This window comes from Cricetulus griseus, chromosome 4 (genome assembly GCF_003668045.3).
Source record: "Cricetulus griseus strain 17A/GY chromosome 4, alternate assembly CriGri-PICRH-1.0, whole genome shotgun sequence".
Classification (NCBI taxonomy): Eukaryota; Metazoa; Chordata; class Mammalia; order Rodentia; family Cricetidae; genus Cricetulus; species Cricetulus griseus.
Window position 1 is genome coordinate 128419134 of NC_048597.1, and position 12353 is coordinate 128431486.

General features: G+C 48.1%; 1 protein-coding gene across 2 annotated transcripts; it reads right to left on the bottom strand.

Moving 5' to 3' along the window:
- Positions 1–3635: 3635 nt before the first annotated feature.
- Izumo1r (IZUMO1 receptor, JUNO) lies at positions 3636–6020 on the bottom strand. 2 transcript variants are annotated; one of them, XM_035444760.1, is made up of 4 exons: positions 5883–6020; positions 5080–5268; positions 4256–4391; positions 3636–4119 (listed from the first exon to the last, which is right to left on the bottom strand). In XM_035444760.1, the coding sequence occupies exons 1-4, from the start codon at positions 6018–6020 to the stop codon at positions 3851–3853; spliced, it is 732 nt and encodes a 243-aa protein (XP_035300651.1). In that variant the 3' UTR covers positions 3636–3850. The 2 variants fall into 2 exon arrangements, with proteins under 2 accessions (XP_035300651.1, XP_035300650.1); XM_035444759.1 differs by having other exon boundaries at positions 5014–5268.
- Positions 6021–12353: the final 6333 nt, after the last annotated feature.

Consider the following 12353-nt stretch of genomic DNA (forward strand, 5'->3'; position numbering starts at 1 on the left):
CTAAGAATATACGGAGGCCAGAAAAGCGGTTTGGGTCCCTCTGAGCAAGGATTAACGGTGCTTGTGGGGTGACTGGCTTGTTATGTGGGTGATGGTGATGGGATATGTATTCTGGTCCCATGATTCTGAGGTGAGTATTCTTGGCCATTGGGTCATCTCTCTAGCCCCTACCCTATTTTTTAAAATCCATGATTCCAATTGGAACCAACTGGTTAAAAACCAAATATTATTTACCCAGTCATATGGGACTCAAACCACCTCATGTTCAGCAACCCCTGCCAATGGCATGCATTTTAATGCGGACCCAAAGCCTTCTTCCCTGCCTTTATTCTCTGCCAAAATGCCATTATTAGCAACTCTCTTAATAACGTGCTCTGAATAAACAGCCTTTTCTGGGACTCCTCCCAGTGGGCTTTGTCCTCTCCGTGCTCTGAAGCAGAGTCTTCCACTGGACAGTCTTGCCCTACATCCCGAACTTTCCAGCAGCATACAGATAATCATGCAGGAAACCAAGCCAGCTCTACAGAATGAACCCAGCCCTCATTCTTACATGTAGACAGACAGCCAACGTCACCAGACTTGGAAAACCAGCTGTGCATGAAAAAACATCAGAGAACAGAACAGAGCGACCTTGGGGGATGTGCATCTCTTAGAGACTAGAAACAAGCTTTTGAAAAAAATTTTAATTAGGTCTTCAGTGAGACTTGGGAAGATATTACACCCACAAAACCCAAAACAGCGGGCTATGAAAAACAAGGGAATGGAAAACATCTCTTGGAAATAATTAAAAATGGATTGCTGAAATGAAAAAGATTAGAAGATGAATTCAAGAAACTATCAGAATGAGTGTAAAAAAGGTAGTCTGAATGTATAGAAGAGAAAAAGCAGTTTACAAATTAACTTGGTGTAGCTAAATGGTTATGAGTGGGTACTTCTCAGCCACAATCATGGCAGAGAAGGCTGGGGCTCTAAACTGTGTGTCCAAAGTCCTTGGGCCCATATGTGTTAGCCCTGGTCAAAACAATCAGAAACTCAACAGATCACTTCTCTTTTTATGAAACCTACTACTTATCCAAAAAGCAAAAGGAAGGGAGCAGGAATCTGTCTCTCTAACCACCATGAGCTCTCCCAGGTTTACCAGCCTCACCTCTGCCTCTGTTCCCTTATTGACTTCAGCTCCACTTCATGACACTGTGGGCTAGGCTGTTCAGTGCAAACTTTGGAGCTGGGGATCGGCTGGAGATAGGGATCAGGGGGAGATGGGGGGTCAGCTGGAAATGGGGGTTGGCTAGGATTGGGAGTATAGGCGAAAGTTGTGGAATCAGCTGAGTCTAGGGTCTGCTAGAGCTGGGAGTTAGACTTGGCTGGTTTCAAACATATCTTGGCCATGTTCTAATCTGAAAAGCAGAGATAAGAGCCTTGCATCAAGGCTTCCATAAGACTCAAATGAAAGACCTGTGTGTTGCACACTTAGAGCCCTTCCTGTGTAGCAAGTGGCTGATGGATTCTGACTATTTAACAGAACTAGTCCTGTTTTCTTTACCTCAATTTTAACTCTACTTTGGTGAGTTTTACACTTATAACTAAAACCACTTTAAAAATCATTAAGTTCTTGACTGTATGAGCAAGACACCCTTAGATTCCCCATGGCCCTCCATTGTGAAGATAAAGATGAGGGTTGGGGTGTTATTGTTGGCCAGCTTTAAACTTGCAGCACATTCTGTCTCAGACTCCTTGGAGCATGCCACCATACCTGGCTCCCTGTATGGACTTGAAGGTGTATGGACTTATTCATTTATAAGCTGTTGGCAGCTCTGCTCCTTGCAGCCTCAGGGGGGCTTTGAGAACATTCTTTTTCTGTTCTCTACTAGAATTCAAGCCTTGCTTCAGGGAGGCTCTCTCAGTACCCATCTAGCTGGCTCCTTTCTTCTAGACATCCTATATACAAGTTTGTCTCCATTATTGCTCCCAGCCACCTCTACTCCCAGCTCCACACTTGGTTTTGTGATTCCAGTGTTCTCCTGGGGACACATTTGTTTCACGAATAAGCAAGCACAGGAAGAATGCAGCCTGAGTTTATTAATGAACAGAGTTTGCTTCAGACAAGAACTAGCAGTCTTGAGAAAATCACCTGCTCTGTCTCTTTGACACACACACACACACACACACACACACACACACACACACACACACACACACACACAGTGATAGGGAAGCCACCATCTAGTTCTGGGAGGGGTCAGCTCCAGGATCTCGAAGATTCATCTCAGATGGGTGCTGTGAGCCCTACTCACAGGAAAGACTAGAAGCCAGTAGCCCTTCTACAGTATTTCTGTCTCATACTGTTGGATACTACTCTTAATGGGACTCCTGACTTTCCCTCCTTTCTTTTCTTTTCTGCAAACTAAATCATCTGGTCCAATGCCTCTCTCCTTTCCATGGGCGGGGGTGGGGTGGGGTGGGAGGGTGGGGGGTGGGGTGGGTGGGGATCAAAGCAGTCTTACACCAGGACCAAAAGAATTATCAAGCGTCACAAGCATGTGCAAAGGCTTTGGGGTTCGGGATTTATCTCAGAGGTGGAGCATGTGCCTAGCAAGCCTAAGGCCCTAGGTTCAATCCTCAACACTGGGGGAAAAGACAATTATCAGAGAGCAGAAAATTAGCTTGGAGCTCAAGGGTCCAAAATTCAATACCAGAATGTTATGACTATAGAATAAGAGGAAGAGGGGGCTAGGACATGGCTCAGTTGGGAGAGTGCTTGCATAGCATATATAGGACCCTGGGTTAGCTCCAGAGTACCACATGAAACCAGGGGTAATGGCTGTTGTAATTTTTTAAAAATCCAGCTTGAGAGAGAAGGACACCATTTGACAGAGTTTGAGCAGATGGGTTTTTTATTAAGAGGAAAGGATTGTAAAAAGGGGAAAGAGGAGTGGAGAGACTGGCCTATGGGGACAGGTGCAGCAGAGAGAGAGAGAGAGAGAGAGAGAGAGAGAGAGAGAGAGAGAGAGAGAGAACAGAGAGAGAGAAAAAAGAGAGAGAGGGATGGGAGGTGGCAGGGCCCTTTTAAAAGAGAACATAATGAATGGGTGGTGCTCTTAGTGGCAGCAGCTGAGGTATATCTTGTCAGAACTCCAAAGGCAGACCAGTACAAATACCTAAATACTGACGGTGGCATATGTGTATAATCCCAGCAACTACAAGGTGGAGGCAAGGAGACCGGAAGTTTAAGGTCACCCTTGAGTTCTAGGATAACCTGGGATGTGAGTCTTTTTGAAGAAACGGGGCAGGGGGAGGGAGGAAAGGTATGAGCACACACATGTGCACGTGCACACGTGCACACACATACACACACAGTGTGAGACAGCCACATTCCAAATGGCCAATTAATATTGAAAATTCTCATCCTCATTAGTAGTCAATGAAATTAAAATCTTAATGAGGACAAATCAGCTCCCTCTTTATATGTCTTAGGTTGGTACCCATAGGACTAGAACAGAGCGGCACATGGAGAGGAGAGTTTCCCTATCATTTTATTGAAGGTACCATGATAGGGCAGGTATCTTGGCTCTCAACATTGTCTCTGTTACACAAAAAAGATGGGTATCACATGATAACAAGTGCCTGGAGTCCTATAGTAATGCCCATTCCTAATGGCAGGAATAACAAGTCACCTTAGACTGCTAGGTACCAGTTGGGTACCAGGCTAGTGGAGGCAGGGTCAAGCAGTAGAGGGGACCCTGGGTGGCATGGGAAGTTCTGGCACCAGCCTGCTCCCACCCTGAATAGCCTGAGGATGGAAATGGCCATGGCTCAGAAGAATCAGGGAATGTGGGTGGGAGAGGGACCCTCAGGAATGGAGCAGCAGATACAGAGAGAAGGATGTAAGGGTGTAAGAAAGCTTCCAGGCTGAGGCAGAGTTGGCAAAGTGGAGGGCCACTTCCACATTGGGGTTGCCCTGAGTGGGCTCAAACCACTTCTGTAGACACCGTCCACTATTCCTGTGTTCAGGGCTGGCCTTGAATGTGTTGCTCCAAATCTTCTCACACAGATCACTGGGGGTGGGGAAGTAATCTGGGAAAGGGCGGCAGGGCGCCTGTGCTGGGCAGTGGTTCTTCTCTGTGGGGGTCGACGATGGTGTCCTCATTTCCCATTGTCCCATCCCTTCCATGCCCCCATCATTGTGGGGGGACATAAGAAGGTTTGTGTCCTCACCCAGGTAAACAGCCCCCGAGAACCCAGTCAGTGCACTCACCTTGACTGGAGTGGAAGCTGCTATGCCAGTTGGATTTGCAAGTGTAGGATGAGCGGCAATCTTCCCACCATTCCTCACAATCCTCCAGGCACAGGGGCACGCCCTGAACCTGCTCTTCCTGCCTGTTTGGGACCACCTGGGTGCAGATGAGAGAGAGGAAGATACCCAATCCTTTATAAAGGTCCCTGAGTACTATTCTTTCTGTGTGTGTGCACGTGTGTACATTCTGTAAGTGAATGTGCGTGTGTAGGCTGGAGGACAACCTCAAGTGTTGTTATTCAGGCACCATCCATGTTGGTTTAGAGAGAGTTTCTCACTGGCCCAGAGCTCACTGAGCAGGGTAGGCTGGCTGGCTAGCAAGCCCCAGGAATCCATCTGTCTCTGCTCCCTAGGGCTGAGATTATAACAGTTCACCTCCATACCTCGGGTGCTCATGCTTGTGTGGCAAGTGCTTAATGACTGAGCCATTTCCCAGCCGTAGGTTGTTGTTGTTGTTATTATTATTATTATTATTACTATTAGATAAATGAGAACTATGAAGTGAGTGGCTATTTGTCCCGGGCTACACAGTTTGTAAGTAGGAGATGGAATTCACTCAGATGCACCTCATTCCACCCTTCATCCTGCCGCCCGCATCAGACAGTGTCCCCATGCTGTCCTTCAGGGACAGAGGCAGCTAGCTCCCTCTTCATCCTTTCCCAGGGCTCTGGCTCTGCTCTTATCCCTAGAGGGACAGCCATCTCCCTATTCCTGCTGGCCTCCTGGAGATGCCAGCCTTTGATTAATGGAAGGCTGTTGCAGGGATTTGCCTCCTGTCTCCTCACCAGCTGGATCCAAGGCCCCAGGTTAGGGGAACACTCGTGAAGGCAGACGGCCTGGATGAAGTGCTTATGACAGACCGGGGTCAGCAGTCCACAGTGCAACATGCTGAAGTTAAAGAACAGGAGCTCATCCAGGTGGGCTTCCCAGCTCGTGGTGAATGTGCAGCAGGCATTGTCCTTCCAGGGGACGCACTGAAGGTGGAGGGAGAAAGAGGCTAGGGTTGAGGATCTTGGGCAGAAGGGTGTCAGAAGAGAGGACACATTGAGCACCTCTGTAGAGGAGGGACCTTGGTGTCTGTCAACATGTATCTGAAGAATGGGAAACACCTGACCCCTGGTCCCCTCCCCTTTGTCTTTCTGCCACAGAACATAGTTTCCTGATGTCAGCTCCAGGGAGGCAATAAATCCAGGAAAGCAAATAGAAAGAAGTCCCAGGGAGCTTCAGGAGTCCGAGGTTATGATGATGGGTAGGAGCAACTTAGAGTTGAAATGTTCCTCCTCCCATAGCTCTGTAATTGCCTTTAGCAGACTGAGAAGGAATCAAATTGAGTCCTATGTCTAGCCAGTGCATGTTGTCAGGAAGGCTTGCACTGACCCATGATTAGCCAACAGGGCCTCCGAGATCACCACATAGCCTGTTTCCCAGGTGGCCAGATCAGCTAAGGGGCCAAATCCTGGATGAAGAAACCCAAACTAAGGAACTAAATGATCAGGGCTGATGGGGTCCAGGGGCCTCCTTGCCTGTATCCTTCTCTAATAATTCTAAGAAGCTACCTTAGCCCCTGGGCCAGCTCTGGTCCCTGTACCTCCAAGAAGAGCTTGTCTTCTGGGCCAGGCTCTCGCTTGTGGTGCTTGGCATTCATGCAGATGTTGACTGGCTTGTCTCCTGTCACAGTGGACATGACTGTCCACAATCCCAAGAGTATCTGCCACCACTGTGCCATGACCTGCTTCAGAGAAGATCCTGTGATAGAAGACACCCACCTTAATCCCTGCACACATCAGGCACTAAAGATGGAGTCGGGGCTCCAAGGCTCCCTCAGGTTGCTGGAACACTTTGGCTGCTCTAGAACCTTCTGTGTAGAGCAGCATCAGAGAGTGTCAAGGCAGGTAGACACCCCACTACCAGCCGTTGCAGAGATGCAGAAACCAAACCAAGCAACAAGAGGAGAGAAAAGAAAACAACAGCTCTGAAGAGGAGGGCAGGTAGGGAATGGTACCAAGTCCTTCTACACTTAGACACAGCTTTGCTAACTCAGTAATGCATAGTCTAGGAGTTTAGAGCTTTGGTCCCAGCCCACAGCCAGCCTCTTGACCAAGTAACCAATTCTCAGAAAGCAGATTCTCCTTGTGGCCAAAGGACATGGTGGGGTGGGGTGGCCAATCAAGCCTTAGCCATCGAGTACCAACCTTCTTTCTAGTCCCCAGGAGGGTCCACACCAGGCCCACAGCTCCTCAGAGTAGCTTGTCCCCACCCTGTCTGTCCAACTAAAGTCATTTCCTTAGAGTAGTATCCCACTTCAACCAGCCCCAGTTTATCTCAAAGCCACCCTAAGCATCAGGATGGGCCCCCTGATGGCCTCTCAGAGCTGGGGACCCTTCAGGAATGAGGTTTTGAGGTGCCTTATCCTCTAAGCCCTCACCCTAGCACAGGTACATGAAAGCTGGCCTGTACCTTGGTGTCTGTTACATTGCAATTCCAGTTCTCTTCTGGGTTGTACTGGCAATGTATGAGGTGGGGGTAGGGAGTGGACAGAGAGATCCCCCTCTGCCAAAGCAAAGGGGCACCCTGCTTTAGGAATTCACCATTCAGTCTTTACCACCCAGGGCCTCACAGATCCTCTGTCCCCTAGGCCTAGTGGAAACCTGCCTTAGAGATAGGCAGTCTAGCCTGAGTTGAGCACCTCAGACATCCTAGGGATCGGAGACCCAGACTCCACTGAGGAACCCATCCTCAAGTTTAAACCCAAGGATGTTCTCCCCCACAGCTCCAGCTCCATGTTTGTACAGAGAACAACTATTCTCAAAACCTAGGAAGTTAAGATGGAGAAAGGAAGATGCCAACCCTTTCAGCCTTCTCTTCAGACTCACATTCAAGGCAGGGCCCTCCTGGTGCTCCTTCCAGCCCAACAGAGGCGAACAGGCTGACAGCACCTCACCTGATGCCCCTTTAACACCTTTCAGTCTCGACGAGATACAGGTGAAGAGAGCAGCAAGTGGCCGGAGCTGAGCAGCCTTTGTGCATCCAAGAGTTTGTCTCGGAAAGAAGCAATCTTGCTGCACCAGATATCCCTGCAGTTGGCGGCAAGTTCAACTCTCAGCATTACCTCTAACCCGTGAGAACTTGGGAATAACAGATTCCCGGCCGGCAGCTCTGTGTAACAGCTGTTGACTGGGACTATTGGGAAAGAGAGGTCACGCAAAGGTCTTGGCACAGGGAAGTCCTAACCGCTTTCATTCTCGTCTTTTGTTCTCTGAAGCTCTTTCTCTCCTATATTCTGTTCCACCTGTCTCTTCCTCCACTCAGCCACCTGATGCCCTGAGTAACAGTGTCCTCTAGCACCATTAGGTGCCAGGTCCACAGCACACAGGATGCAGACACAGGCAGAGTCTTGGAGACTCAAGGATTTAAGCAACAAAACTGAAACAAAAGCCACCCCTCAGCAGGCGCAGGGGCAGCCTGCATTTGCACACAGTGTGTGGTCTGTGACCTCGGCTTCAAAGGCCCCACTAGGGGTGATGCCCATATCTTTGCTTGTGTCTTATGTTCTGTCTCCAAAGGAGAAGTAGCCAATGTCACTGGCTTTATACTAAATAAATAATATTAAAAACAGTCATGTTTTCCAGCGAGGAAGACAAAATACAGTGCTTGATGTTCAGCTGCCAGTCAGTATACATGTGTGGAGGGGGTGGGGGATGGGAGGTGGCATTTTCCACACCTGAGTACTGAGTACTGGGCATCCACCAGGACTAGTCATGGGGCTGGAGGCTAAGGCATTGGCACGAAGCCTAACTTACTGCCTGCAATAATCCCCCAAATGAGCACTCTCTTTCAGAGGTAGGTAGGGGAAACTGAGGCACAGAGAATGAACTGGGATCTGAACTAGGCTTGTTTAACTTCATAGATAATGCTTATGAACCAGGTAAGGGGGATACCTACAGGACTGATGGGTAGGAACTGTCCAGGCTTTGAGTCTTCTTAAAAAAAAAAAAAAAAAAAAAGTCGAGTAACAGTCATATTGTGTATGTGTGGGAGGTGTATGCCGGGTCTTTTGGGGAGGGGAGGGGGCAGTGTGGTCACTAACCCGACTTCCACATACTGTCTTCAGCAGAGCTGAGAGTCCCTTCTTGAAGTCAGATACCACATGGAAAGGCATTTCTGCCATGTGGATCTCTGTATCGGTGTCCACAGGGACAGGAGAGGCAGGCACTCATGTCCTTTTCTTCGTAGACAGCCAGAGAGCAGCAGCTTTGACAAGCAAAAGATTGGTGTTGAACATTGTTTTAAATGGCTGTGGATGTGGCAAGAGCAAGAATCCAGAAATGAGTCACACAAGTCATTACTGAAATGGAAAACTGCCCTCCACAGGGAGGGGGAGGGACAAGGAGGAACTGGTTAGCCACCTCCAGGACAAAGATGTAGGAAATGAGTCCAAATTATAGCCAGTGAGGATGCAGGTGGAGGGAGGGAGGAGTGATTGCAGAGGCTGCCTTTCGAGAGAGCCATCAGCCCTGGCATCTGTCCTTAGAGAAGCAGTTTGAGGTCCTTGAGCAGAACTCATTTTGCCTTATTGTGGCTGAGTCTTCCAGAGAAATCTGTTTTCTGACTGAAGGCTGCTAAATCCGCTGGCTGAGGATGGAGCAGCCACTAGAAAGCACCTGAAAACAAAAACAGAACAATTATCTGGCTAGGGGAGAGGTGTGGGACACACACACACACACACACACACACACACACACACACACACACACACACACACACACACACACACACACACACACACACACACACACACACACACACACACACACACACACACACACACACACACACACACACACACACACACACACACACACACTACATGGACATGGTGGATGGAGTGACCTGAAGTCTCTTGGGAACTCAGGGTTCTTGTTCCTGAGCATCCCCCTCATCCCCTAAATAATCAAAGATCTTTTACAAGTCTGTAACCTGGGCAGAGGGCAGCATGCCACTCACTCTCCTCTGTCCATCCAAATGCTGTGGTGTTGATTTACCCTCCTGAGTACCTCTGCTTCTCCATCAGCTGGGGTCATGCTTGGGTACCGCAACCCTGCTCCCTGGCTCCCTCCAAGGTAATATCCATGCAGCATCTGGGATGATAAAACTCCCCAGGGCTTTATTACAAACCTTCCAAACATAAGGAAAGTTGAGAGGATTTTACAGTGAGTCCTCACCTCCCACTTGGCTTTTGCCAAGTGGAGGGGTATTTTTTTGAACCAACCTTGCATCAGGTTCTTGAGGAATCAGTCCCATGAGCATCTCAAAGAAAGAAATTTGTGTTCTCCTGAATAATTCAGCCACATCCCTCCACTGACATTCCACTCTTCCCAACTCCTCACACCCTGCTGCACTCAGCTTCTCTCCCACGCAATCTGATTTCATGTGCTAGTTAATGGATCCCTTCCTCTAGTCCCCTGGGCCAGCAGCCTATAGATACTATGGGCTCTTCTTCTCCCACTGCATGTGTTTTAACATAGCAATGCAAGGTCACAGTTGTCCTTTTTCTTTTATCTAGAATGAGCCTTCAAAAATGTAAAGATGGTTGCCATACTCTCATATTTAAAATTTTTGCATACATTAAGATCAGTCTCCATGGTACATGGGCCCTTTTAAATCTTGTCCCAATTTACTTTTCGGTGCTAATCCATGGTCCTTTTTTTTTAAAAAAAAAAATTCAATTTACTATTGTGTTTGTGTGTGTGATATGGATGAGTGTGCTCGGATGTGTGTCTAGGTCAGAGGACAACTTGTAAAGTCGGTTCTCTCCTTCCACCTCTTCTTGGGTTTCATGGATTGAACTCAGGTCGCCAGGCTTCATGGCAGACACTTGTATCCTCTGAGCTATCCTGCCAGCCGCTGGTCCTTTCTTTGCCCACATCTCATGGTATTTGATTATTGAAATCTGCAACTGCCCAATTCCTAAAAGGTGGCTTCTCAGCAAGGCTCACTCTCAACCTCAGTGTCTGGGGACCCCCCTCTTATTTCTGGCTTCCAGAAGGGACAGCTTGCCCCTGCCAGCCAGGAAGCTCCATGGTCCCCGTGGGTTGGGGAGATGTTCTTTTGAGTCTACCATCTCCTTCTATAGCTCTGTCCTCACAGCTGCCTTCTGCCACCATGAACACCAACCACAGCCTCGCTTACCTCTTGTCTGGATTCAGTCAGACAGACACAAGCCTGGCATTGATTCAGACAGCTCCCTACTTTAATATGACCTACCCTGCTTCCCTTCGACTCTCTCTCCTTCGCTCCCTCCCGCTTTCCTTGTAGTCTGAGCCATCCTTTCCCCCTCAGTTTAAAGTGACCTCTCCTGTCTTTTCTTATCTTCTTTCCCCCCTTTCTCATTTAATTCAGACTATGAGACAACTTATTTACTGAAAAAAATTTTTTTGAAGTACTAAGGATTGAATTGAGAGTCTTTCTGTGTTCCACCATTGAGCTGTGCCCCAGCCTCCTTTGTCTACCCTCTTCCTTTTCATGCCCTCTTCCTTCCGGTCTTTCTCTGTTCCCATTCTCCTCTCTCCTTTTCCCCTGATTCATCATGACTACTCTCATCTCACCTCCCCTTACTCTCCCCCTTCTCCTCCTTCCCTCCCACACTCTCATTCTCTGATGATGGCTGAGATTTCTGGCTGTTTAATGCTGGGCCTCTCATCACCACTTGAAAAAGGCTACACTTTAGGTCTAATCACAAAACGGAAATGAGTGTGAAGCCTACCAGGTACTGAAAAGCATTCGAGTAGAGGGACGGCAGATAGAAAATACCCAAGGTTCTAATGGAAAGAACACTCAAAATTAGACACATGAGCTGTCTTTTTGTTACATTCGCACCCCCGGCTATGCTGGTTCTCCACACCTGTCATGACAATGAGGTTTATATGGTGTTTGAAGTGTGTTCTCTATCCCAGAATCCTACCCTGCAGCTACCTTTGACCCCACATCCCTCATCTGTCCCTGGAATATCTTCCTCTCCTAGTCATGCTTCTAAAACTCTGTGTTTGTTCACCACAGCTCCTCTAGACATGACCTCCTGCATTCTTCCTATCATTCCATGTGAGCTACTCATGTCAAATTTGCTCACCACCTCCATTTGTTAGATTTAATGGTCAGGGCCTGACAGAGCTCATTTGACATCTCTTAGTAGCTTTGGACAAAGGTAATCCCCCTGCCTCATCTTTGATTCACAGGGTTCTCTATTCTCCTTGTGTTCCACCTACATCTCAGCATTTTCATTCCTTGAGAAACTGCATTTTCTCCCATGAGCCTATTCTTGAGCCTCTTCCTTTCTCTCTGGGTTGTCTGCCCTGCAGCATGGCTTCTTGGTTTTCTGTGTATGGGTACCTAAGCCACACTCTCCATTACTGGCCCACAGTATCTCATGCTCCCAGGCCTCCACTGATATTCCACTCTTCCCAACTCCTCACACCATGCTGCATTGAGCACCCAGCTCAATCTGTTTTCTTGTGCTAGAAAGGATCCCTTCCTCTAGTCCCCTGGGCCAGGAGCCTATAGATACTATGGGCTCTTCTTCTCCCACTGCATGGGTTTTAACACAGCATGCAAGGCTCTTCATGGTCCAGCCACTGGTTACTATGGATACCACCCCTTCCATCCCCATCCTATGTATTCAACATGCTGCTCTCTGAATGGGCCACCATTCTGTGCTTTTGCACCTTCAAAGCCATCTGACAGGAAGACCTGACCCTGCTTCTTCACCATCTGTTTGCCTTGCAGGGCTCCATTCTGGTGTTATACTCTTCAGACGGCCTGCCCTTGTCCCTCCATAGTGCAGACCTCCTCTGTGGCCACCATAACATTCTGTACTTTGTTTTAGCATTGCATTTGTTATAAGACAGTGTATCTCCAGGATATTTATAATGTCCTTTTTCAGACTCTGAGTCCCTTGAGGGAGAGGACTTGTCCTGTCCTTCTGTTCCTAACCTCTAGTATATTTCATGGTACATAGAAGGCTTTCATATGTTTGAACAAATGAGTAAATGCAAAGTGACTGGTA

Coding starts and splice junctions, on each gene's coding strand:
- Izumo1r (XM_035444759.1), bottom strand. CDS start 6,020: ATGGCACAGTGGTGGCAGATACTCTTGGGATTGTGGACAGTCATGTCC. Junction 4,392..5,013: donor AAGGCTGGCATCTCCAGGAG/GCCAGCAGGAAT, acceptor ATCTGCACCCAG/GTGGTCCCAAACAGGCAGGA. Junction 4,120..4,255: donor CAGCTTCCACTCCAGTCAAG/GTGAGTGCACTG, acceptor CGACCCCCACAG/AGAAGAACCACTGCCCAGCA.